This window comes from Lampris incognitus, chromosome 17 (assembly GCF_029633865.1).
Source record: "Lampris incognitus isolate fLamInc1 chromosome 17, fLamInc1.hap2, whole genome shotgun sequence".
Classification (NCBI taxonomy): domain Eukaryota; kingdom Metazoa; phylum Chordata; class Actinopteri; order Lampriformes; family Lampridae; genus Lampris; species Lampris incognitus.
Window position 1 is genome coordinate 28,402,392 of NC_079227.1, and position 27,774 is coordinate 28,430,165.

Sequence of the window (27,774 nt, forward strand, 5' to 3'; positions counted from 1 at the left end):
GACAGTACATCAACAATAGGCAGATTTACAATACGACATTGATTTTCCTGGTCTGCTGCCTACTTGCTAACATTTGTTTGTGTTGCGTGATGATCAAAAACTACTTTAGATAAACCGAAGGGCGGTGAGTGTCCCGCATGTGGCCATCTTGTGAATCTCAAAAGAGTCAAATGATGTTCAACGGACTGCCATGATACTACATTTGAAAAGCCAATCTTTAATACAACAGATGGTAAAATCTCATGGCTTATAAGTAAATGTCAAGTCAAGTTCAAGTTGTCTAAATAAAGCACTGCTAAGCAGATATCACGTGGTCTATTATTTGACACAGATGATCATTTGATATAATTTGAGGGACAACTGTAGACAACAACTTTTGCAAAGCTAGTGAGGCATGGTTATCACAGCTGTTCATTATTTAAACTATATTTGGGAGTAAAGGTCCAAATTTCGCTGCGATTCAGTCCTATGAAATCCTTTCCTCTTAAATGACGCATATAAATAATGGTTAATGCCATAATAAATAACTGCCCCTCTTATAACACGCAGTTTCTAATCATCAGTTACATCCGGGCAGGTTTCATGTATTTGGGCCACCGTCAGTCGTCCCAGTGAAAAGTAAAGTAGACCACAGTGCCCTCTCGTGGCAGTTACGGGACTAACACATGGGCTCACTACATGTCATGGCAAAAAACCAACAACAAAACTTTTATTTCTTTCTCCTCGGAGTGTTTGCAGTGTGATTTTTTTAATTAACCCCGCACTTAGACCGCATATTCGTTTTACATACAATCGAGTTACTAAATGCGATTTTGGACCAAAGTGACTAGTGACCATAAAGCATGCGTAGTGACGCCGCAGGAATGGGGTCCTTTAGTACAGGAAGTGCATCGAGTTCTTCCACGGTACACGTGATTTCACCAAAATACGCCGTCCTGCGCTGCGTTTTAAGTCTTTTGTCTGTTTTTTTTCTTCCTCAGAAGTCAAATTTATAACAGAAGGGCCTGGCCGGGTTTCGAAATGTCAGGAGGTGTTTGGTCAGCTCTTATTTAGCCAACAGTCTCGGCCCGTACGGACTCACGCCGGTCGACATACGAGTGAAAACGGCGAACATGGACGACTGCGCCGCGGCGCCGCCGCCGCTGTTCACGTTCGGCGTGATCGCGGACATCCAATACGCCGACATAGACGACGGCTTCAATTACAAGCGGACGCGGAAGCGGTACTACAGAAGCAGCCTCCAGCTGCTGCAAAACGCGCAGAGAGCCTGGTCGTCGCCGTCAGCCGTCAAGCCCGCGTTCATCCTACAGCTGGGAGACGTCATCGACGGCCTCAATAAGAGGGACGACGCGTCGGACCGAGCGCTGGCGGCCGTGATGAGCGAGCTCAGCTCCGGCCCGGCGGAGGTGCATCACGTGTGGGGCAACCACGAGTTCTATAACTTCAGCAGGGACGCGCTGCTGCGTTCGGAGCTCAACAGCACGTCGGGATCCCGCCACTCCGGCGCCCTGGACGGTGGTATATACGCCTATCATTTCAGCCCGGCCCCCAGGTTCCGATTCGTCGTGCTGGACGCCTATGACGTGAGCCTCCTGGGGAGAGACGAGTGCAGCGTCGAATACACTAATGCGCTGAATATTTTACAGGCACACAACAAGAACGAAGATCTCAACCATCCTCCAGGTGAGTAGACCTATTGTTAATGACGTAACCACTACTGCCGCCATACCGGTACGGACCACCACTAGTATTAAAGAATTTAGATTAAGAATGATTTTTTTTCTTCCTGGGTGGAAAAACATCGACACGACTGAGAGACAGCTCTCAATCAGACAAGAACTGGATTATTATCTATTTTGATTTCTTTTCCCCCCTTCATCATAGCATCTGGGGGTCTGGAGCAGAGGTTTGTCAAGTTCAATGGAGGCTTCAGTAAGGACCAGCTAGATTGGCTGGCTGAGGTTCTGTCTCTGGCTGACGAGAAAGGCGAAAAAGTCACTGTTGTCAGTAAGTAAAGTTACGATTTAGGCATACCCCACAAACCAGTCAGAGGGGTTAAAACAATGTAGGACATATGGTTGAGTATCCATTGTTGTACAAGTGCCACCTCTCTAGGATACCGCTTATATGACACTTGTGAAATAATAGGATTATTCTTCCAAATTTATTCTAATGTGATGTTGGAGACTGAATCAAACTAAATGCACTGGATGGTAAATACTGATAATCGTAATGGGTTATCTTTCACAGGTCACCTCCCTGTACACCCCAGCTCTACAGATCCCATCTGCCTTTCCTGGAACTATGATGAGCTTCTGGCCGTGCTGCAGTCCCATACTAGTGTGGTGTGTTTCATGGCTGGACACGATCATGATGGTGGATACCACAGAGATAAAGATTCAGGAGTACACTACCTCACATTGGAGGGAGTCATTGAGACTCCCCCTGACACCAATGCTTTTGGCACAGTCTCTGTGTATGAAGACAGAATGGTCCTTAAAGGGAATGGAAGAATAGTGGATAGAGAGCTTTTATTCCCATGATGCCAAAAGCACAAAGATAGATAAATAAATAATTAATTTGAGTTTGCACGGACGTGAAGCAAATTAAGTTGCAATAAAACTAAAATTAAAACTGATGGCATGACAATGCGTTACAGATGCACTGACACTTTCTGTCGTGTTGTGGCCAAGATGAGCTCTAACATGACAATGAATGCAAGTTGCAAAACACCCATACCTCGTTTCTTGGTGGCTTGAATTATTGATGGCACTGTATCCTCCCATTTAGTTTTCTTGAAATTCGGAATGGTTATGAAATAAATATTTTTAAACAAAGAGACATCTCTTTAATGTGGTGTTTTCAATACAGATGAGGTTAGAGGACTATTCATAGAATGCATTATGATTGAAGCTATAACAAAGTCCATCCATCCATTATCTGAACCGCTTATCCTGCTCTCAGGGTCACGGGGATGCTGGAGCCTATTCCAGCAGTCACTGGGCGGCAGGCAGGGAGACACCCTGAACAGGCTGCCAGGCCATCACAAGGCCAACACACACACACATATAGTACCTAGCGGCAATTTAGTACGGCCAATTCACCTGACTTAATGTCTGGACTGTGGGAGGAAACCGGAGCCCCTGGAGGAAACCCCCACAGACACGGGGAGAACATGCAAATTCCACACAGAGGATGACCTGGGACGACCCACCAAGGTTGGACTACCCCAGGGCTTGAACCCAGGACCTTCTTGCTGTGAGGCGATTGCACTAACCACTGCGCCACCGTGCCGCCCCGCTATAACAAAGTATTTTTTTTAATCTATTGCACATAGGGCTGGCCTGAGGCATAAGCAAACTAAACATAAGGGCCCGCAGCCATGTGCAGTGACATGACTAGCGTAGTGCTGGGACACGGGTGTTTGTGGGGTGTGTGTGTGTGTGTGTGTGGGGGGGGGGGTTAGATAGAGTGGGTTTTGTGTGTTTGTGGGTGGGGGGGTAGATATATAGATTCTTTATTGATCCCGATGGAAATTAAAACGTCTTTACAGCTTGTGTAAGGTGGGCACTTGATAGGTATACAATAAACTGCAAGTCCTTGGTTAAGGTACTTTTCAAAGAGGAGTAGAGGAATGAAAACACCAAAACACCTATTACGTTTTACTCAAATTTAGTTTACTGTAACATTAAACACAAAATAGAAACTAGAAAACCCTTTCAAAACTCTGACGAACTAGCCCCCCCCCCCAAAAAAATAATAAAAGTAAACCCGTCTATCCGGGTGGTATGTTTTTGTATCAAGTGTGGTGAAATCTCAGCGCTTATCTGCCCGATGAAATGACGACATGTGGAGTAGGACACTTCCGGTTGCTGGCGAGACGTTCCTCTTCACGCCCTCTGTTCGTCTGCCGCGGGTCCGCTGGCGATTTGTCCAATGGACCGTCCCAAATCACCTCCGGAAAAAACCCCACCTGCATAGCAGGGCAACGTTCAATGACTTATCAGCGAAACGTGACCAGATCTGACACTAATACCGCTCAAAAATCCATATCCACGAACATATAGCAGCTTGGAATTGGTATACATTCGATTCTCTCAATCGCTGCACACGTGAAACAGCTTCTAATAACACTTCCGTTAGTTTAACTTGAGATTAACTCCGATTGGGGTTTTTGCTTACGTTGGTGCATCTCATCTACTTGTGAAACAAATCCATTATGCCATGTTTGCTAGCAACGCACATGGCGAACAATTTCCAATTCTGGAAAATCGCCGTCAGCATTTCAACCCCGTTCTGTTTGTTACTTGCTTAGAGGCGGCTTCTGTGGAGAAAACCCTGCAACTATTTCTTTAATTCCATTCTTTTCTTTCAGCTCGCATTTCAACTTCAACTTACTACTCTTTGCTGTTTTCCGACTTCGCTCTTCTCTCCCTGAGAAACGTCGCAGTAGGGTTCTCTAGCTGCAGCACCACTACTGCCCTCTGCTGGGGTAAAAATAACATGCAGGTGAAACATATAATTAAAATATACCTAGAAATGGGAAATTATACTGTCAATAACCTAACCCTGCTTGTAGGTTATTTTTGAGTGGGTCACACCCCCCCCCCTTAATCTGCATGCATCCTTGCATGTTGCACCCTACACTACCCCAGATGTTAAAGGTGTTAAATGACATATGTAAGGTACAGAATCAAAGGTAAGGGTTTGGGAGAAAGATTGGTCTAACCAAGTTAAAATTGAGTGCATAACAGTGACTAATGGGTTCCCTAAAGTTGGGTAGGTCAGCTTTTTGGGAGCCGTTTTATCCCTGGATGATCTTCTTAATGGCACCTCAACCTAAGGAGCAACCTGTCTTCTCTGACTCTGTTTGTTCTTTTACATTTCCCCTTTCCTGGGTCATCTCCATGACTCCATTTTTGGGGCTACAAAGCTCACTTAGGTCTGTGGCAGGAACATTAGGAAGGCTTTCCTCAGCTCTTAGAATGTCAGGTATCGATGAGTGTTGAACTTGACTTGCCTTGCTGTTTCCATCATGTCCAATATCCTCAGGTTGGAACACTGGAGCTTCAGGGTTTAGTGTAGACACGTCAAAGCTCGTGTTGGCTTCCTGACTCTCAGGGAAAAACTCGCTTTCCATCTGAGTATCCTTGTCATCTAAACCTTCAGTGTGAGGCTTTTCCTCAAGTCTGGTTTCCTCTCGTAAAATTCCATTGTCCTGTTCAGCATCAGCTTGGTTGATTTCTGTTTCAGTCAAAGGCTGGTCATAAAGGGAGTAATACCCGACGTCATCCTCCATTTCAAACATATACCCTTCATCTTCAAGTCCATCCGCACCAGTAAGTGGTGAGTTATTAGGTTCCTGTCTGTACTCTATCTTTTGGGGATATGCTTCTGTGATGGTGGATGTGAGAAATCCAAACGGCAAAAGCAGGTCTCTGTGTAAGACTCTTTCAGGTCCACTTGTGTGTTCTGGCACAACAACATAGACAGGGGAGTCTTGGATCTGTTTAACAACTTTGAATATGGTTTCACTCCATCGATCAGCGATTTTATGCTTCCCTCTGATGCCAACATTCCGCACAAGGACTCTGTCTCCATCAACCAGTGTGGACTCTCTTACTTTGCCATCAAACCTCCGCTTGTTCTGTAAAAAATTCTCCAGACTGTGTTCAGTAGCTAGCCAATAGCTCTCCGTTAGACTCTGACAATTTCTTGACATATTCAGAGCGGGACAGTTTAGTACTTCCCTCTGGGTTCAGTCCAAAAGCTACAGTGCATCCGGAAAGTATTCACACCCCTTCACTTTCCCCACATTTTGTTATGTTACAGCCTTATTCCCAAATGGATTAAATTCCTTTTTTTCCCCTCATCAATCTACACACAATACCCCATAATGACAAAGTGAAAAAGGTTTTGTAGAAATTTTTGCGAATTTATTAAAAAAAAAGTGAAATATTGCATGTACATAAGTATTCACACCCTTTGCTATGACACTCAAAATTGAGCTCAGGGTCATCCTGTTTCCACTGATCATCCTTGAGATGTTTCTACATCTTGATTGGAGTCCACCTGTAGTAAATTCAATTGATTGGACAGGGTTTGGAAAGGCACACACCTGTATATATAAGGTCCCACTGTTGACAGTGCATGTCAGAGCAGAAACCAAGCCATCAAGTCAAAGGAATTGTCTGTGGACCTCCGAGACAGGATTGTATTGAGGCACAGATCTGGGGAAGGGTACAAAAAATGTCTACAGCTTTGAAGGTCCCGAAGAGCACAGTGGTCTCCATCATTCGTAAAGGGAAGAAGTTTGGATCCACCAGGACTCTTCCTAGAGCTGGCCGCCCAGACAAACTGAGCAATCGGGGGAGAAGGGCCTTGGTCAGGGGGGGTGACCAAGAACCCGGTGGTCACTCTGACAGAGCTTCAGCGTTCCTCTGTGGAGATGGGAGAACCTTCCAGAAGGACAACCATCTCTGCAGCACTCCACCAATCAGGCCTTTATGGTAGAGTGGCCAGACGGAAGCCTCTGCTCAGTAAAAGGCACATGACAGCCCGCTTGGAGTTTGCCAGAAAGCACCTAAAGGACTCTCAGACCATGAGAAACAAGATTCTCTGGTCTGATGAAACCAAGATTGAACTCTTTGGCCTGAATGCCAAATGTCACGTCTGGAGGAAACCAGGCACCTCTCATCACCTTGCTAATACCATCCCTACAGTGAAGCATGGTGGTGGCAGCATCATGCTGTGGGGATGTTTTTCAGCGGCAGGAACTGGGAGTCTAGTCAGGATCGAGGGAAAGATGAATGGAGCAAAGTACAGACAGATCCTAGATGAAAACCTGCAGAGCGCTCAGGACCTCAGACTGGGGCGAAGGTTTACCTTTCAGCACGACAACGACCCTAAGCACACAGCCAAGACAATAAAGGAGTGGCTTCGGGACAAGTCTGTGAATGTCCTTGAGTGGCCCAGCCAGAGCCCAGACTTGAACCCCATTGAACATCTCTGGAAAGACCTGAAAATAGCTGTGCAGCGATGCTCCCCATCTAACCTTACAGAGCTCGAGAGGATCTGCAGAGAAGAATGGGAGAAATACCCCAAATATAGGTGTGCCATGCTTTTAGCTTCATACCCAAGAAGACTTGAGGCTGTAATCGCTGCCAAGGGTGCCTCAACCAAGTACTGAGTAAAGGGTGTGAATACTTATGTACATGCAATATTTCAGTTTTTTATTTTTAATAAATTTGCAAAAATTTCTACAAAACCTTTTTCGCTTTGTCATTATGGGGTATAGTATGTAGATTGATGAAAAAAAAGGAATTTAATCTATTTTGGAATAAGGCTGTAATATAACAAAATGTGGGCAAAGTGAAGGGGTGTGAATACTTTCCGGATGCACTGTATGTCGACTGGAAGTCTCGGTTGCCGACCAAACATCAGCTGATAGGGGGAATAGTCTGTAGTATAATTTTTAGTGCAATTATATGCATGGAAAAGGGGCTGCACAAAATCTCTCCACTTTGTCTCCCTCTTCAAGTGTTCCCAGAATTTCAAGAAGTGTTCTGCTGAATCGCCCCACGGGATTTCCACGTGGGTGGTAAGGCGTTGTCCTCGTCTTTTTTATGCCAAGTAGTGTACACAGGTCTTCGATCAGGGTTGATTCAAAGTCACGACCTTGGTCGCTGTGCAACCGCTCAGGGAACCCATAATGAATGAAAAAATTATTCCATAAAGCTTTTGCCACTGCACTTTTGATCGGCTGTTGGTACTGCCACTGCGTATTTAGTAAAGTGGTCCGTTATGACAAAGATGTTCTTTGTTCCTTTTCCATCTGGCTCCAGTGAAAGATAGTCCATACAGACCAACTCCAAAGGACGGCTGGTCTTCATATTCACCAGGGGAGTGCTTCTTTCTGCTCGTGCCTTTCTCCGCATACACCTCTCACAAGTCCTGATTTTTTCACCCACATCCACGGCCATTCGGGGCCAATAAAACCGGGCACGAACCAAATCCAGTGTTCTATCAGTACCCATGTGTCCAACAGCATCATGAAGGTTCTCTAGTGCTGTTTTCCTGTATCTTGTGGGAAGGACAAGTTGATGGAAAGGCTCACCTTAGCTTATGCGCTTTCGATATAAGACCTCATTTGAGAAGACCAACTGCTCCATTACTCTCAACATCAGCTGGACCTCTCTGTCTTCCTGACACCTTACTCTATAGGAGAGTCGCTTTCCTGCTTTGACAATATCTATTACTCTACTGATGACCGGATCTTGTCTTTGCTCACGTGCCCAGTCTTCAAGCGACATTTGTGGCAGCGTACATGACCCGAGTACATCAGCTTGGTAGAACCCTACAGGGATGGCAGAGGCCTGAATTGTTAAGCACTCAATTGGTACAGGCAGCTGGAAGTCTGGCTCTGTACCTGCTGCTGAAATGTGCTGGTGTCTCTGACACACTGCCTTCACTGCCTCGGATGGGAAATCTGCTCCTCTGTCATCCTGTAGGAACTGAGCAATAAACAGCTGAATACGATTATTCTCTTCTTGGGAAGTGAAATCAGGTTGGTATTGGTCATGAGGATGTGGACGCCTTGAGAGACCATCGGCATCTTGGTTCTTCTTCCCAGCTCTATACTGGATATTAAAGTCAAAGCTGGAAAGGGCAGCCAGCCAGCGGAGGCCTGCTGCATCCAGCTTGGCAGATGTCAATACATATGTCAGTGGGTTGTTGTCGGTAACAACTGTGAATTTCATTCCATAGAGATAGTCAAAAAACTTCTCTGTGACTGCGCACTTCAGAGACAGAAATTCAAGCTTATGTGCAGGGTATCTTCATTCACATCGGTTGAGTCCCCTGCTCGCATAGGCCATTACTCTCAATTTGCCTTCCTGCTCTTGATATAGAGCCACACCAAGGCTGTGGGTGCCCGCGTCTGTATGTACAACATAGGGTTTCTTCGGGTCTGCAAACCCAAGAATCGGAGCTGTTGTGAGCTTTTGGATGAGAGTCTTGAATGCATCTTCGCAGGCCGATGTCCATTTGTCATTGAAGGGCTTTTCGAAATCTACACTTGAGGGACATTTTGAGCTGCTGTGTGCTGACTTCCTCTTTGGTGGGAGGTACCCAGCTTTTAAATCATTCAGAGGCCTTGCGATTTTGGGATAGTCCTTTATGAACCTCCTGTAATATCCGGCAAATCCCAGAAAAGACTTAAGCTCCTTGATATTATTAGGCTTGGGCCATGTTGTAAGGGTAGCTATCTTGGCTGGGTCAGTCTCTACACCATTAGCAGACACAACATGACCGAGATATTTAACAAATGTTCTGAAGAACTGACATTTCTCAGGTGAAAGCTTTGTCCATATTTGGTTTGCCATTCATCTTGTCTTGCTTTCAGTTCCTTATATTTCTGATCCACCAAAAGCTTATTTGGAGGATTTTCACACTGCCTTGCTAGATGGCCATCACTACATTTGAAACAGAATCAAGCCTTTGGCCTGGGTTTTGGTGCTGTTTTTATGGGCTTGAATTTCGGCTGCACTAGCTGAACGGATTTCTTGGGATGGATTTGTTTTGTTAGCATGTTTCTGCCTCCTTTGCTCTCTCTTTTTGGTAAGTTGCCTTTTTAGTTAAGCAACCTGCTTCCGTAAATCCTCAGTCTCTGTGATGCATGTTTGGAGCACATTTGTGCTTGCATTGTAAGAGAAAGGCGCTTCATGCACGAGTTGCATATTCACTGAAGATTTGGGCTTTGTGCTCCCTAAATGACGCTGCATGCGATCTTGCTTTGCAGCCCTCCTGCCTTCCTCTGTCCTCAACTGTAGTAAGAAGTCAGAGAAATCGGGAGGCGTTTCTGATTTACGCTCTAACTGCAATTCCAGGATGAGAGACTGATCCCAGCATCCACGCTGAAACTGTTGCAATATCTGCTTATTAGCATCTGCTTTTGCAACGCCGACCCTCTTTATAGCTGTAGCAAGTAGCATCTGCAATTGCTGCAGGTATTCTGAGGCTTTCTCTCCCATATGTTGATGAGTGCTAAGGAACCTTGCAAAGATCTCTACCCCATCCTCAACCAAACCATATGCTGAATCAAGAAGATTCACATAATCGTGAGGAGCTGCATGTGGGCCTAGCTGCCTGATTAAATCAGACACTGGTGGAAGCAGGCTTTCTAGGATTTTACGCCACTGCATGTCGACAGGGGTTTTTGTCCTTGTTCATAAGCTCCACATGGAGAGACCATGTCGGAAAGTCCGCTTCATTTGGAGGCTTAGGAAGTTTGCCTCCAAAAAGGACGAAGCCATCTGGATCCCTGACTTGATGTGCTAGAGTTGTCGTTTTTAATGACATGTTCTACAATTTTCTTCTGGACCTCAGGTGGATTGAAAATGTCATTGTCTGAGGCTTCTCCGTTTACTACAGCTGACTGTGTTACTGTTGTCTGTTTTTTTGCTTTGGTGGTAAATTTAGGGGAAGCATGCTGAGTTCGATCAATCTTGGTGCGTGGTTTATGGACTAAAGGAGTCCTACTATCATCAGAATCTGGTTCATTATCAGAGTTTGAGCTGTCACACGAGTTTAAGAGGTCTGCCTGCACTATCCACATGCCACATAATGTTAGGGTCTCTAGCACTAGGAAGGTACTGTGGGAGGTCAGGTGCTAGGTTTGTGACTGATTCCTCAGATTCGAACTCCACTAGAGCTTCAACACCATTCTCTTGTCCTGTCTGTCTCACCCTAAGAACCTTGTTCACACACCCAAAAGTTGAACAGAGTTCGGTTATCTGTTCATCAGTATCAGCCGTGGTAATACCCTCAACATACACAGACTTCTTCAAATTTATACCGTAGACTTGTTCAGTGTCCATGGCTGCATAGAATTTCACACAATTTACAAAAGTAACTAAAAGTGTTGACAAAAAAAATACTATGCTGTGAATAAACAGGTTCAACCGGCAATATAAAATGAAAAAAAAATACCTGTCTCAAATTTTCTTCCAACTACTCCTCCTGGCTGGCTCGCCAAACCAATGTAAGGTGGGCACTTGATAGGTATACAATAAACTGCAAGTGCTTGTTTAAGGTACTTTCAAAGAGGAGTAGAGGAATGAAAACACCAAAACACCTATTACGTTTTACTCAAACGGCCGGCATTTATTTTACTGTAACATTAAACACAAAATAGAAATGAAAAAAACCTTTCTGCAGCACCAATACCGCCCTCTGCTGGGCTAAAATAACAAGCAGGTGAAACATACAATTAAAATGTACCTGGAAATGGGAAATTGGACTGTAAATAACCTAACCCTGCTTGTAGGCTATTTTTGAGTGGGTTACACTTGCACAACCCAAAGGATCACAACAACAAAAATACACAATAGCAAGATTATAAAGCAAAACATTTTGAGAATATACAAAGAACATGAAGAACTAGGCTAAACTGAAGTACAACTTGGTACATATAAAATAGAGATAATTTACATATAACAGCAGGGTGGATCTAGAGCATCTGTACAATTAAAAAATGAAGTAAAAATATAGCAGATGTGACATTAAGGATGTAATGTCACATCTGCTATATATCTGACATTAAGGATACCATGTACTGTTGATGGTATCTCCGGTGCAGACAATGTGCTGCCCCCAGATCATAGCTTGGCAGCCAGCTAAACTCAGTTCCCTCTATCAAAGACTCTGAAGAAACTTCTTGATTCCACAGGTTTAATGATAGACAGGATCAGGTGAAACTGTATGAATACATAGAATGCAAATTGTAAATACAACTGTAAATACTTGTAAATGAATCTACATGAAATAAACTATTATGAATGACATAGCCTTTCTCCTTTTAACCTATTAACTCTTATTTATGGATTGCAACTTATGACTTTATGAATTGTACATGAATTATGTATATAAACATAGCTATTTATCTGTACCATCCTCCGTTTTTAGTGAACTATGAAATGAACCATGAGATGACGTCACGTGAGCTAGCTTGCTAGCAACGAAAGCTACAGCCAGACAACATGTCTATTTTAACAGTCTGAAACATCAAAATGAAGGGATAATAACGTTTACCAAGAATAATCCGATGCATATCCAAATCAACAACAAGATACATACCAACAATGCAACGTGTAGGTACAAGATGTATGATGATTGACGATGTCTAACAGGACCACGTTATGACTGAACACTTTCCCAACTTTCTACTGAATGAACTGAATGAACTGAATGAACTGATCTCCGTCGTAGAGGATCGTGGGAACGTTTTCCTATTGTACACAGTTCCTACTTTCTGCCACTAGACGACGCAAATGGACCGACAATGAAAATATTAAAAGCAAATAATGAAGCATACTCCAGTGGTCACATAATGAACAGAATGGCACATAATGCAATAAAATAAAATAAATGCTGTCTTATAACAGCACAGACAATATTGCTGAGTTATGGTGGAGTTATGGCGACAGCATTATAGTACCTTGTTCAATTGTGTCCGCAGTGATCTGTATAAGGTGGGCAATACTGAGAGTGATGATTCAATGGTGATCATGTCACACGAGATGTACCAAGCTATACACAAGCTGTCTGTTAACAAGGCAAGTGGCTTAGATCATATTACTGCTGAACACCTTAAATATGCCAGTCTGGGGATAGCTCCTCTCCTTGCTATCTGTTTTACTGGTTTTATGGTCCATGGCTTGTTACCAGACTCAGTGTTGTCTGTACTGTTAGTGCCCATCATTAAGGACAAAGCTAGTAAAGTATGCAGCCTAGATAACTACAGGCCTATAGCTCTAGCCAGCATCCTGTCAAAAGTCCTAGAAAGAATCCTGCTGGATAGAGTGCATGCATTTATCAACTCCACAGATAACCAGTTTGGTTTTAAAGCTAAACATGACACTGACCTATGTATATATGTCTTAAAGGAAATTATTAACAAATATAGAGGCCAAAACTCATCAGTTCTTATGTGTTTTATTCATGCTTCTAAAGCTTTTGATCGTGTTTATCATAGAACGTTGTTTGTTAAACTGAGTCAAAGAGGGGTCCCTAAATACATTGTGAGAATTCTGGCTTATTGGTATGCCCACCAGACTATAGAAGAAAAATGAGGTAATAGTGTTTCAGCCCCATTTGGGGTTAGCAATGGTGTCAGACAAGGGGGAATTCTGTCTCCAGTTCTCTACAATTTATATATTGATAATTTGTCCAAGCAGTTGAAAGCCTGTAAAACTTGGGTGCATGACTGGTAATACCTTGATGAACCATATTATGTATGCAGATGACCTTGTCCTCCTTCGTCCCTGTAGCGCTGGTCTCCAGCAGCTCCTTGATGTATGTTCTGTGTATGGTGTGGAGCATGATATCAAATACAATGCTAGTAAGAGTGCTGTCATGATCTGCAGAACCAAAGAGGCCAATCATCTAAAATTTCCTGACTTTAAATTGTCTGATAATAATCTTGTGGTATGTAATAAGGTGAAATATCTTGGACATTATATTACTGAGCAAATGACAGACGGTGATGATATTTATAGGCAACGCCGCATGATGGATGCACAAGCAAACACTCTGTCACGCAAGTTTGGTATGTGTTCAGTTAGTGTGACGATGTCTCTGTTCAGAGCATATTGTACAACACTCTATACTGCCCCCCTGTGGTCAAACTAAAAAAAAGCAAGATTACAGAGGCTTCGGTTAGCTTATAATGATGCTATGAGAATGCTACTAAAAAGACCTAGTTGGTGTAGTGCAAGTGAAATGTTTGTGGCTGCAGGAGTCAGCACCTTTCAGGCTCTTCTAAGAAAGCTCATGTATAAATGTATTTGCCGGCTCAGTGATTCTGATAATGTAATCATCAAGGGTTTAACTATATAAGATTCAGTGCCACACGCTACCAACCCCGGCAGTGGGACCCATGATATAGCTGCCTTCTCATTTGTTCCATTTATGTTATTTATTGTGTTTACTCTGTGTATTGTCTAGAGTTTGTCTTTCTTTTACCTATTTGTCGTCGTCTGTTATGGATCCTGAGTCTGCAATAAAGTTTTGAATTGAATTGAATTGAATTAAGAAAAAGATGCAGCAGCATGTTCATATGTTCACTTATTGCACAGGGTACTCAGTTATTATTGTATGTTACACGTAATAGCAAGCTGACATATGTATATTGCACACAATTTAAATAAGAATAAATCTTATCAAAGTAAATCTCATAATTTTCCCCCCAGCAATTAACTTTTGATTGTTGTGATAAAGAAGTAGCAGCGATTGGGTAACTTTGCGGTGTCCAATCAAAGGCTTTCGTTAGTCTTCCTGGTTGGAGGAAGCCGTGTCAAAGGGGACAGATAGGGAGCAGCTGTCCCTTCCCGTTCCTCCGTAGGAGCCTGCGTCGAAACCTCCACTGAGTCACCACAGACGTGGCCGTGCGGCACATTACTGCGTCCATCCGGCGCAGAGAGAGAGGGAGAGGGAGAGAGAGAGAGAGAGAGAGAGAGAGAGAGAGAGAGAGAGAGAGAGAGAGAGAGAGACAGCGAGAGAGAGAGCGAGAGAGAGAGAGAGAGAGAGAGAGAGAGAGAGAGAGAGCGAGAGAGAGAGAGAGAGAGAGAGAGGTCCGCTCTCTGCATTGCAGCCTGAGCGCTGCTGGAATCGAACACAACAATGGCGACTCCCTGTCCCGACAGCAACTCCACAACCACCCCCGGCAACAACAACAGCAACATTGCGGGACCCACAATACAACACCATCACCCGCAGACACACAACCTGACCACAGTCAGCAGCAGCATGCAAGGTAGGCTTTTTTTTTTGTTGTTGTTATCATTATTTCTATTTCATTTATGTTTTTATTTTTTTTTACTTCCAGTTGTGAGACATTGAATGCTGTGGAGAGGTAGCCTGTAGCTCCCCTGAACTAACACGGCTATCGAGTTAGCGGTGGTGCATTAGCCTCTCTTTTAGCGGATGAATCGTGGCCCGATGGGCTCAAATGTAGTTTTTTCTCATCGTTCTAGTTTTTATCGTGACGTTTCTCAGACGAGGCTACAACCGCAGACTGTTCCATCGTAACGGTGCGATGCTCCCAATGAGTGTCCACCCATCGATGTTAGTTAGCACTTAGCCTCTGCATATGCACCACCAAGGCCTACAGTGAAGTGTCCCCTCTCCTCCTCTCCCATGCTGCTGCATGAATGCATTGCCGTGTTAACACATCGTTACGTTGCGTTATAACTTGATAGTTACTGCGGTTAAACATGACTTGTAAACATGTCAGTCAGCGTTTGTGGACCCCTTTTTGATGCCCAGGCGTTAAGTCGAGCCTCTGGCAGCATCCTACACTGGTAGACACTGGGTTGTGCCATCAGTAGCAGGGCAACCTTGTGTGCAACTAGCCGAGTGATGTTGTTTGCTGCTCGTCTTTAGTGATGGTCCAGAGATCTTGAGTTGCATTATTCAACTGTGTTGGATTTCTAGTATCAAATGTTTTATTTAAACCTTGCAGAAACCAACACGTGCTGGAGATGTCAAAATGAAACAGGTATTCAACACTTATTTTTATAGGATTTTTTTTATTTGCTGCTGTAGGATTTTTTTTTAATGAACAGCAGGCAAACCAAACAATCCTTGAAATGTTTCTTATCCACCTACTTTCTTTTAATTTTTTGTTGTTGTCATTTACTGCATGTTACTCCTCCTTGTTTTATACTTGACTAAAATGGTACCGTCTCAAAGGAGGCGATGGTAGATCTTATTTCTCATTTACTGCACATTCTCAACATCTGCAAAGATAGCCACTTGCTTTCAAGACGTATTTGAAAAGTACATCCCCATGTCCAAACATGTAGTGGTGCGGTACACTGAAATAGCAAAAAAAGGTCATCACTTAAACAGTCAAATCAGTTTTATCGTAACCTGCCTATGCATTCCCCCACGCAGCAGTGACACTTTTTGGGGATATCATTTGTTAAAATGACCAGAACACCCTGGTCACCCTCACTTAAACAAGCCCAAAGGACATGAAGTAAAAATTTTTCTCTTTACTTCAGGGTTTCAGATAAGCCTGTCTGGAGTGCCCCAAAGTAAGCAATAGAACTCACACACATAGCACACCGACTTCTTCTCTCTGTGGGTACATCTCAGTAGTCTAAAGTGGCTTCCTTTCATTATTCTCTTTCATCTGCTCACCAACATCAAATTACTGGGTACGGATGATGTAAAACGATGCCGGGTGATTGTTCTCTGTTGTCGTGGAGGTCCCGATTCTTGGCAGTTGTGTTTGTGTTTGCCGTGCTGATATTAAATGAGATGAAACGGGGTGGGGGGAAGGAAGCCACTTTATACTACTGAAACAGCCTGTGTGGTGCTCTGGTAGATGGGGAGTCTGTCCACTGTTCACTGCTGTTAACTAATATAAACCTTGTAATGGTTGAGGAAGATTGATTCACACTTGGGCTTAAAGGTTAAGGGATCCATTTGCACCCAAGATTTGGGCAATTACGGCATGGCAAAGAGGACTCAACACTTTTACCTAACGCTTTTCATAGTATTACATCTTGGACATTTGTTCTATACTGTATTCTCTCAAGTTACACCTCGGGAATTGTTGGTGGTCTTCCTCTTGACCGATATCATCTAACATATGTATTTATAATTCATCTTGAAACAGCTATCCTGGATATATGTGAAGTGTTAGCTAAGTGTTGGGTCACTTTGATATCTCAAGGGAAATTTTAAAAGTTTTAGCTGCACATTTCAAAATGTTGTCAATGGAATTGTCTTGCACAGGAATTCCCAATATCAGTCCCATATACGTAATATAAAGCACTATAGTCTGTTGAAGGTCCCCATGAAACGGCATTTAGAGCACTGCAAACTTCCGCAATTTCACGTTTATCCAAATGAATTGTAACAGTCGGGTGGGATTTTTTGAGGGCGGGAGATTGACTTGACAAACAACCAATAACAGCTGGCCTTTTTTAGAGGTATGTGGACATCAATACTGTTGGCAAGTTTCACTTGTCTTCTCTCAGTTTTCTCTCATTCATTTGACATTTTTGTGCATAAAGTGCAAGATGACCTTATTTAAAAAACATTATTCTTATAAATATAAATATAAAATGGCGTTTTTTGATGAATTTCTAGAACATAGTGTTAAATAGATTTAAATTTAGTGCGAATAAAAGACGTAACAAGAATGAAAATAGCATGAGCATGAGCATGCACTGAGCATGCATTAAGACAAGAATGAAAATAAATTTTTCATATCATGGGACCTTTAAAGCAGTGGATATGTTTGGAAGAATAATAATTGGTGCCATAGAGTTGCCTGGATATTGGGAACCCCTGCAGTTCTGAGCACTTGTGCTTGTGTTTAAAATGCATTTTGTGCTTCCTTTTAAAATGGATGAGACAGTCCAAGGGATCTTTGGGTTAATCTGTGTATGAAAGATGACAATGATAAACTATGTTTCTCTTAGCATGCCTAAGTGAAACTGTTATGATGCCCAGAAAATCTCCTTCAGATGATTCGTGACTGACATTTTGCACCATAGCACAAACATTTTGCTGCATAACTAAGTTAAGATTGCATATTGCACAATGTTAATGGCTTATTCCTGGTGCGTAGGGACAGAAGTTACAGAGGTAAGCCAGGCATTTTATCCCATTGTGTCTGCTGCATATCCTCCTTTTATTTTTCTGTCCTTGCACTGGTTTGTTTACCCCACAGTGTACAGGGCTATGTTGTGGGAATTTGGATATTTTAATCTCTGTGCCCCGACAGGTAAACGAAAAGCTCTAAAGCTGAATTTCGCCAACCCTCCTGTGAAACCAGCCTCCAGGCTTCCCCTCAATCCACCGGCTCCCTCTTTCCAGAACCCACACATGTAAGTACAAGAAGTTGCTGGTAGTTTATTTTGACTCTGTTGTCAGGTCTTATTAATTAATATATTTGGTTCTGTTTATCCCATTTTAGGCAATTTTTTTGTGTGCATGACTCGGTTGGTCTAAATTTCCTGGTGTAGCTCTTAAGAGAGGTGCAGTTATTTCTACCAGAGATGACTTGGCATTTACATTCGTCACATCAGTTGATTTTGTGACCGACATAAATTGTAGAGAAAGGGATTAAGACATTTCTCAATATGTGTCTGAATGAGAAAGGCTTGCAGGATTGCAGATGAATTATTTACCATGTCCACATTAATCTATTATGCATAATCCTCTCTCCCCCGCAAACTATCCTCTCTCACATCCTCTCCCCTTCTTTTCCTTGTACTGCCTCCTCTCTTTTCCTCTGTCATCCTCCTCTTTGTCATCCAGAGAGCGTCTGAGAACGCACAGTATTGAGTCGTCAGGGAAGCTGAAGATCTCTCCAGAGCAACATTGCGACTTCACAGCAGAGGATCTGAGAGACCTGGGAGAGATCGGTCGCGGGGCCTATGGCTCCGTCAACAAGATGGTACACAAACCCACGGGCCAGATCATGGCTGTTAAGGTACCTGGCAAGATGCAGGCTGCTCTGTCCTACTTTTCATGGCTCTTAGACACACCTCACTAGAATAGTGACTCATCATCCCCAAATAGTTCCTACTGGTGATTTATGCCTCTTAAGTTGTTTATTTGCAATGAAAAAGGAGGGCGTTGCTGGGGAGAGGGATGTCTGGAGTGCCCTACTTAGCTTGCTGCCACCACGACCCGACCCCAGAGAAGCGGCTGATGATGAGATGAGCGATAAGATGAGATGAAGTTGTTGATTTGATTATAAATCAAGAGAGTAAGGCCTGATAGTTTGAATTATAGTGGAGACCGGGCATCCAGTTTAGGATAGGACAATTTGAAATGCTGAAAATGGCGGCACTGACCGCTTAAGACCATGCTGTCAGTAAAACTGGCAAATTGAAGTGCCTTTGCTGGCGTATCTTCAAGAAAATCCACCAATTACATGTTCAGATCCCTGCAGCCGCAGTACTGTTATTGAAGAGCCTTTTCACACCTGAAAGTCCAAGCCAAGGTCCCAACCAGGCTTCATGTTTTGGTTACATTGCTTACATTTGATCTGCTTAGTTTTGTTTTCACATTGCAATTATGCAAGTGCACTAAAGAACTTAACATCACATACCTACGTCCTGTCGTCATCACCTATGTGGGCTGCGTCTTCCTATACTTGACATTCATTGGTTTGTAGACGGATGTGCGTCTGACGCTGGTGTGTTGTCACTTCGGCAGTTACCTCCTATTGCCGTTTGAATTAATGGAGAAAAATGAATGAACAGATCCATTTTGTTGCCACTATAATAATGTTATTATGGCATTACTACCAGCAGCAGTAACTTCAAGCACGATACTCAGGACTAGACCATGTTTCAGTTAAAAACGTGTCTCCTCATCTTCCCGAGTGCTACCATGGCTCAGTTTTCCCTTTTCCAGTTCTGACAATAGCCTATCTGAACTTCCTGTAATAGTCCGAAAGTCTGAACCATCCAAAAACAGTTTTCACACTAGAAACAAACTAGTGCATCCTGGTGCTATCACTTCCCCAGGTAAATGGCGCACACGTACACGGCCATCCACATGAACTAAAAGAAAACGGGACTCATTGGACCGGGCGACATTCCTCTACTGCTCCAAGGTTCAGTTCCGACGCTCGCATGCCCGTTGTAGTTGCATTCTGATCGGTCTGTGGCTACGCAGCCCCATACGCAGCAGGGTGCGATTCACTGTTTGTCGTGACACATTCATGCTGTAACCATCATTAAAATTTGAAAGCCTTCTGTTGGTTCAGACCAGATGGGATAGCCTTCGTTGCACTTGCACATCGATGAGCCTCGGGCGCCAAACATCCTGTCACCGGTTTGTGGTTTGTCCCTCCTGGGAGTGCTGTCGGTAGATACCACTGCTGACTGGGAACTACCTACAGGCCTTGCCGTTTCAGAGATGCTGTGACCCAGTCATCTGGCAATGACAATTTAGCCCTTGTTAAAGTCTCTCAGGTCCCGCCCATTTCTCCTGCATCCAACAAGAACTGATTGTTCACTTACCATCTGATCTACCCAGACCTTGATATGTGCCCCTGTTTAGAGAAGATCAGTGTTATTTGGTTCACCTGTGAGTGGTCATAATATTTTGGCTCATCAGTGTATATATTACAGTTCTCACTGCACGGAGTGCTAGTAAGAATATTAAATGTTATGTGTGTAATAACTAAAACAGCAGCAGCAGGAGCCAAGATGAGAGGTCCCAAGTGTTTGCTGAGCGCTGCTTGCTAGCTATGTAAAAAGGGTTTGTAGTCACAAGGTTTAATGTCTGATACTTCTCGACTTAACAATTCATTTCTGTAATCTTAGGCTTGTGATAGCCAAATCCAATTTAGGGGAATTGAGCGGTTTTCAAATCTGGAAACTAGAGAAAGAAGCTTTTCAAAAATTTTGCTGGCCATCTGTATCTACCCATCCATTATCCAAACCGCTTATCCTGCTCTCAGAGTCACAGGGATGCTGGAGCCTATCCCAGCAGTCACTGGGTGGCAGGCGGAGAGACACCCTGGACAGCCCACAAGGCCATCACAGAGCTCACACACACACACTCACACACACCTAGGGACAATTTAGTACGGCCAATTCACCTGACCTACATGTCTTTGGACTGTGGAAGGAAACCGGAGCACCCGGAGGAAACCCACGCAGACACGGGGAGAACATGCAAACTCCACATAGAGGATGACCAGGGACGACCCCCAAGGTTGGACAATCCCGGGGCTCGAACCCAGGGCCTTCTTGCTGTGAGGCGACCGCGCAAACCACTGCGACACCATGCCGCCACACCAAAGGGGTCGGCCCCCTTTAGTCGAGCGGTTAGCGATGTCGCCTGGTGGTGCAGTACACCCCAGATCGAATCCCGCAGCGGGCGGAAATATGCTCGGTTACATCTGTATCGTATCTAAATGTCGTAGGTTTAATACCCCATTAGCAGCCAAAATACTGAGCAGTCTTCTGTGCCTCTCTGAAATGCTGCTGAAATTGTGAGGAAAAGCCTTGTGCCAGTGATGTCAATGGTTGAGAATCCATGAACATGAAAACTATAACCCACTGCCTTCGATGTTCTACATCAAAACAGGCAACATCCATCCATTATCCCAACCGCTTATCCTGCTCTCAGGGTCGCAGGGATGCTGGAGCCTATCCCAGCAGTCATTTGGCGGCAGGCAGGGAGACACCCTGGACAGGCCGCTAGGCCATCCCACAAAACATTGTGTGAGAAAATGTGAATTACAACACTACATACACCTGTTGTAGCGAATGCTACCGTGTGCCATGTAACGACAGTGATAACTCGTGATTGTTTCCCTTTTAAGCTTCTGGTGAGATGAATATTGTTTTGGGTTTTGTTTTTTTGGAATTTTCCCCCTTTTTCTCCCCAGTTGTACTTGGCCAATTACCCCAATCTGCCGAGCCGTCCCAGTCATTGCTGCGCCCCCTCTGCTGATTCAGGGAGGGCTGTAGACTACCACATGCTTCCTCTGACACATGTGGAGTCGCCAGCAACTTCTTTTCAGCTGACAGTGAGGAGTTTCACCAGGGGGACGTAGCACGTGGGAGGATCACGCTGTTCCCCCCAGTTCCCCCTCCCCCCCGAACAGGCGCTCCGACCGACGAGAGGAGGCGCTAGTTCAGCGACCAGGACACATACCCACATCCAGCTTCTCACTCGCAGACATGGCCAATTGTGTCTGACGCCCGACCAAGCTGGAGATAACACGGGGATTCGAACCAGCGATCATCCCCGTGTTGGCAGGCAACAGAATAGACCGCTATGCTACCCGGACGCCCGAATATTGTTACAGTAAACAAGAAAGAACCACTGTAATAGTGGTTTAGTCAATGCAATATGGAAAATTCACTACATTCTCAAACCATATCCTTGTCCTCGTGTTGTCTGTCTTCCAGAGGATCCGCTCCACGGTGGATGAGAAGGAGCAGAAGCAGCTGCTGATGGATCTGGATGTGGTGATGAGGAGTAGTGACTGTCCTTACATTGTTCAGTTCTATGGTGCCCTCTTCAGAGAGGTATGTTTTACACACACACACACACACACACACACACACACACACACACACACACACACACACACACACACACACACACACACAGATTGCCCATAGATTTTGATGGCGATTATGATGTGATTTGTTACTCTTGACAACTTAATTTTTCTGTTAATTTGTTGTGTTATGTCAACTGAAATGTCTTTTCTTTCAGGGTGACTGTTGGATATGTATGGAACTTATGTCTACCTCATTTGACAAATTCTACAAATACGTATATTGTGCATTAGATGACGTCATTCCAGAGGAAATATTAGGCAAAATCACATTAGCAGTGAGTAGATGCTTGGCTTTTCTCTCATGCTTTTCTTTCATACAATACGTTTCAAATCTGAGCGTTTGATGAGCTTCGTCATATCTCCTACAGACCGTGAAAGCACTGAATCACCTAAAAGAAAACTTGAAAATTATTCACAGGGGTGAGTTTGTCATCATGTTGATTAAATCGTGTTTTCATAGAAAATTCTAGACAGCGTTAAATGTTCTGCGTATATGACACCTGTAACTCCCGACTTCTTATCCTCTCCACTCCAGACATCAAACCCTCCAACATTCTCATGGACCGGAAAGGCAACATCAAGCTGTGTGATTTTGGCATCAGCGGTCAGCTGGTGGACTCCATAGCCAAGACCAGAGATGCAGGTTGCAGGCCTTACATGGCGGTAAGCGGCCATCAGTAACACAGTAACAGTGTGGAGGGTCAGCAGGTACACGCTGGTCTGTGTTGGATTTGTGCTAGTCATGAAAATGTAAAGAATTCAGTATAGAGTCAGTGATTTTGCTCATCTACTTTTAAAACTGCCAACGGATGCTAAGCTCAGTTGGCAGCCCTTGCCTTCAGACGGAATGCCCCTCAACGAAAAAGGACACCCCCACATACCCTGCAGACATACCATCTACTGAAGGGTATTAGATAGCAAGATTTGTTGCAGTTAGAGACTATATTTTTTTTGTCTTCACAAGTTAATTTCTTGTGACTGTTTAATTGCTAGCAGTGCATACTTCACCGTACAGGTACATGTACATTAAAGAAGTTAATATCTTGAAGATTTCATCTGCTCTCGAGCCACATCTTGCTCAGAAGTAGTCTTTTTTTTGGGGGGGGGTTAAAATGGACAGGATTTAAAGTTATGAGTATGGAGAAAGCCTGATGTAAACCTACTGGAGTCAGAGTATTACCGTGGCTGTTTCGTACCACGCCGTGGTTCTCCGTCTCATGACTCACGCAGCGAATGAAGGGCGCTTTTTTTTCCCCGTGTGTGTGAGATCCTCTGCTGTCTGGTTTCAGCCTGAGAGAATAGACCCCAGTGCTTCAAGACAAGGCTATGATGTCCGGTCTGATGTGTGGAGCTTGGGAATAACTCTGGTAACCCAACTAATTTATGAAACCTTTTCACTGTATGTCTCTGGATTTTTCATAGAGAGGTGATGTGTAGATTTTGATCTTACAATTGGAAAATGAGTATCTCTTCTGCGTTTATCAAAACTCCTCGATTTGTGTCTGTTTTCAGTACGAGCTGGCTACCGGAAGGTTTCCTTATCCAAAGTGGAATAGTGTTTTTGACCAGCTGACACAAGTGGTCAAAGGCGAGCCTCCTCAGCTCAGCAACTCGGAGGAGAGGCAATTCTCCCCTAAATTCATCAACTTTGTTAACTTATGGTATGTTGAACTGCATAATGTGCTACAATACAGTCATGCATACAAAACATATATCACTCAGTAAGTATGAGATGTCTACTCATGCCAACCTGCAGTTGGTTATTTAATGCCAGCTGTTGTGTTTCTGGGGTGGCACAGTGGCGCAGTGGTTAGCGCGGTCGCCTCACAGCAAGAAGGTCCTGGGTTCGAGCCCCAGGGTAGTCCAACCTTGGGGTCATCCCGGGTCGTCCTCTGTGTGGAGTTTGCATGTCCTCCCCATGTCTGTGTGGGTTTCCCTCCGGATGCTCCGGTTTCCTCCCACAGTCCAAAGACATGTAGGTCAGGTGAATTGGCCGTACTAAATTGTCCTGAGGTGTGAATGTGTCGGCCCTGTGATGGACTGGCGGTCTGTCCAGGGTGTCTCCCCGCCTGCTGCCCAATGACTGCTGGGATAGGCTCCAGCTTCCTGTGACCCTGCGTAGGATAAGCGGTTTGGATAATGGATGGACGGATGGATGTTGTGTTTCTGCTGCTCTCTGCTGGTAGATACTCCTTGACTCAACTTTTGTCATTTTTGCTACTTGTTTCTCTGTTTTCCTAAACAGCCTTACAAAGGACGAATCAAAAAGGCCAAAATACAAGGAGCTCCTGGTTAGTTCTTTTATTACATATTTCAAAATCAGCCACGTATTTATTTATTTGTTTATCTGCCTCCAACCTTTTTATTTCTATTTGATTATATGCAGTACTATCACTCGATTCAAGCAGCAACCTTATTGACTAAGATTATTTTACTTAGAGGGCATTTGTGTTGTTCATTTCGCCCCTTCACAATGTTTATCACCCTCGCGGCCCACATCTAAGCTCACCTAGGTCACTTTTTACCTTCCCTCTAGAAACACTCATTCATCCTGATGTACGAAGAACGGTTTGTGGACGTCGCCAGCTACGTCTGTCGCATCCTGGATCAGATCCCCACATCTCCCATCTCCCCGATGTACGTGGACTGATGAAGTCGACCCCGGGGGGGGGGGGGGGGCGCAACACCTCACATGCTAACACACAATGGGTGGGACACTTGAGCTTTGCGACATATATGACGCATGACATCTGGGCTCTTAGATGCAGGGCTACCTAGGACCACCCGTTTTAGTCACACGTTCCAAAGAACAAAAGGAACAATTCCAAATTGCCCGGTGCAATAAGATCGTCATAATTATTATAATGATAATAATTATTACTCTTATTAAAGCACACCTTTTATGCTTTCCATCATCTCATCAAAAGTAAGTGCAACATTCGAAATGAAAATCATCCATTTGCAAAGCTTAAAGGCAAAACCGTTGTCTTAGTCAAATGCGTTGCTCAACCTTTTTTTTTTTATTTGAGGAAAAAGTAATAGAGTATACATATATGGTATATATACTTGAACTGTGTACACAAATACAAACCTACCAAATAAAATGTTGTTAAAAAGTGATGCTCATGATGTATGAACAAAAAACAAAAAAAAGAGAAAAAAAGCCACCTATTAGATTGTACGTTGTGGACTGTATGTATGCATTTTGTGTGTTCACCTCCGCATTGTTGACGTATGTACAGATGTATGCAGATTAGACCTACTGTCTAAACACAAACTGTTATTACACAGTTTCCTTTTCTCGTGGGCACCTTTACTGATGGCGAGTGAATAAGTTTGCGAAACGTGTTGTTGCTCGGGAAACTGGTGGACGAGGTAGCGTGGCTTTACTGTTCTGTTTTTAAATCTGTGAGCTTGTACTCTTGATACTGATGGGGACAACACACATTTGCTCACACCCAACGCTACATTATGCATGTATGTATGTATGCATGTGTACATGCATGCATGCATGCATGTACATATGGATGCATGTGTGCATGTGTGCATGCATGCAGTTGTGCATGTATGTATGCATGCATGTATGTACATATGTATGCCGGGATGCATGTATGTATGTATGCAGTATATCCAATCTTCTGTTCTTGGCAGGTAATGTTCAACGGTTAAGGCTCATTCCCAAATAGAGAGCGAGCGAGATGTACTTGGCAAATGTTGATCAAGTGCCGGGGAAGCCTGAGTGTTGTGAGTATGCGGCGCAGTACTGTAAAAGGATACCGCAGCTTTCACCTCACATTAATGGATTATATGTCTGGATAGTACATGTTAAGGAATAATAAACTGACAAAGCTGATTCAGCGGGGAATGAGCCTTAACGCTCGCCTACAGTCTGTCACAGCATTGTACAGTCGAACTGTTAATCCACATTGATCACAATATTTCCACAATGTTTTTCAGCAACTCAGCATGTTACTCTCTGGCTCGCACCGATGATGGAATGTCTTCCCATGCCAAACAATGTTTTACACTCTGGACGTGTCTCCGTAGTCTTAAAATGTATGAACCCAATCCTTTTTTTTGTCATCTACAAAGATCTATGTACAGTATAATGCACTTTGGGTTGCTCCGCATAAGATGGAGAAGGTTTTCAACTTGAGACTATTGAGACACACCCTTTTATCTATCTTCCTCTGTCAGAAAGCCATTTCTGCTCATCAGGGTGTCATTCACATTCAGTGTGGAAGTTGGTGAAAAAAAAAAAAAAACCACCCGATTTGTAGCTTGCTAGTCAACCAAACTGTCTCGTGTGGGTCTGTGTGAAGGGGGAGGTCAGGGGTCATTTATCTTTGAGATATCAGCTGTGTTGAAAATGGCCACCTGTCATGGTGGCGGCGATGGGGGTGCGGGGGGGGTGTTCAGGTGCTCTTATTTTGAACAGGACTGTTGAATACTTCACGGCTTGTTCCCGAGGGTGGGACTCATCAGTTTGTTAAGCCATGTGTCATGGAGCAGACCTTTCTGTACTGTGCAGCTTCCTCTCTTGTCCTTTCTCATCTCCGTCTGCGAGGCCGTGAACTGATGCACGAGAGAAAGCCCACAACCTGTACGACACACAACAGGGGAGACCGGTTCTGTAATAATCTGCCGTGTGCCGTATTCATGGGAAATGGATACGGAACACAAACGTACAACCGGTGAATATGAATCATGAGGAAGAGAAATGTATAAATTACAGTTTATTAGAATGTTCATATTAGATTATAAAATATTGAGGGCAATGAGTATTATATTGTAATTTTATCAAGGGTTAAAAATAAAGTTCACATTGAAAAGATTAGATCCCTGTAATATGTACTTATTGTGGATTTCATATAAAAAAAAAGCCATCACAGAAGTGGTTTCGCTGTGATAGATTTATTGCTTTCTTTCTATAGTATACAGAGGTGTGGACAAATACTGTTTTTTTTTTTTTTACAATAGTAAGGCATGTCAGTGGCCAAGCAACAAGAAAGCTTCTGTCAAGAAGAGTTTTTTTTTCCTTTTTCTCTTGAATAGGGAGAATGGCACCAAAATCCCAACTCAACCCCGTCACATAAGAAGGCCAGCAGAAATGCAGGATAAACAGAATGGTAAAGGAAACCGACACTGGAATACACTTAAGAGGATGGAGTGCTGTGGAGGTCACTTCACAAGTGCAAGTTTTACTTCATAAGTAAGAGGGAGAAAATAAAAACAGAAAACAGTAATTGGTCAAAATGAACACACAAAGCGAGACCGGATGCATGTTCAGAGTCAAAGGCACATAATTGCGAATGTACATTCACTTTTGGGGGGGGTTCCCGTTTCATGGTCAGACTTTACAATGGCAACCCCCCCCTTTTCGCCCCAATTGTACTTGGCCACATTACCCCATTTTCCGAGCTGTCCCGGTCGCTGCTCCACCCCCTCTGCAGATACATGCGGAGTCGCCAGCTGCTTCTTTTCACCTGACAGTGAGGAGTTTCGCCAGGGGGATGTAGCGCGTGGGAAGATCACGCTACCCCCCAGTCCCCCCCCGAACAGGCGCCCCGACCGACCAGAGGAGGCGCCAGTGCAGCGACCAGGACACATACCCACATCCGGCTTCCCACCCACAGACACGGCCAATTGTGTCTGTA

The 27,774-nt window shown here is 44.0% G+C and overlaps 2 protein-coding genes across 5 annotated transcripts; both read left to right on the top strand.

The window, feature by feature from the left end:
• Window positions 1-916: 916 nt before the first annotated feature.
• On the top strand, window positions 917-2,813 carry adprm (ADP-ribose/CDP-alcohol diphosphatase, manganese-dependent). The gene is made up of 3 exons (XM_056297650.1): window positions 917-1,683; window positions 1,885-2,007; window positions 2,251-2,813. The coding sequence occupies exons 1-3, from the start codon at window positions 1,113-1,115 to the stop codon at window positions 2,541-2,543; spliced, it is 987 nt and encodes a 328-aa protein (XP_056153625.1). The 5' UTR covers window positions 917-1,112; the 3' UTR covers window positions 2,544-2,813.
• Window positions 2,814-14,568: 11,755 nt separating this feature from the next.
• map2k4b (mitogen-activated protein kinase kinase 4b) lies at window positions 14,569-26,488 on the top strand. 4 transcript variants are annotated; one of them, XM_056296809.1, is made up of 13 exons: window positions 14,570-14,812; window positions 15,521-15,556; window positions 16,065-16,097; window positions 17,801-17,903; window positions 18,337-18,511; window positions 21,960-22,079; window positions 22,273-22,392; window positions 22,486-22,537; window positions 22,653-22,780; window positions 23,407-23,484; window positions 23,630-23,778; window positions 24,363-24,408; window positions 24,654-24,853. In XM_056296809.1, exons 1-13 carry the CDS (start codon window positions 14,680-14,682, stop codon window positions 24,765-24,767), a joined length of 1,287 nt encoding a protein of 428 aa, XP_056152784.1. In that variant the 5' UTR covers window positions 14,570-14,679; the 3' UTR covers window positions 24,768-24,853. The 4 variants fall into 4 exon arrangements, with proteins under 4 accessions (XP_056152787.1, XP_056152784.1, XP_056152785.1 ...); XM_056296810.1 differs by lacking the exon at window positions 16,065-16,097 and having other exon boundaries at window positions 14,572-14,812; XM_056296812.1 differs by lacking the exons at window positions 23,407-23,484; window positions 23,630-23,778 and having other exon boundaries at window positions 14,569-14,812; window positions 24,654-26,488.
• Window positions 26,489-27,774: the final 1,286 nt, after the last annotated feature.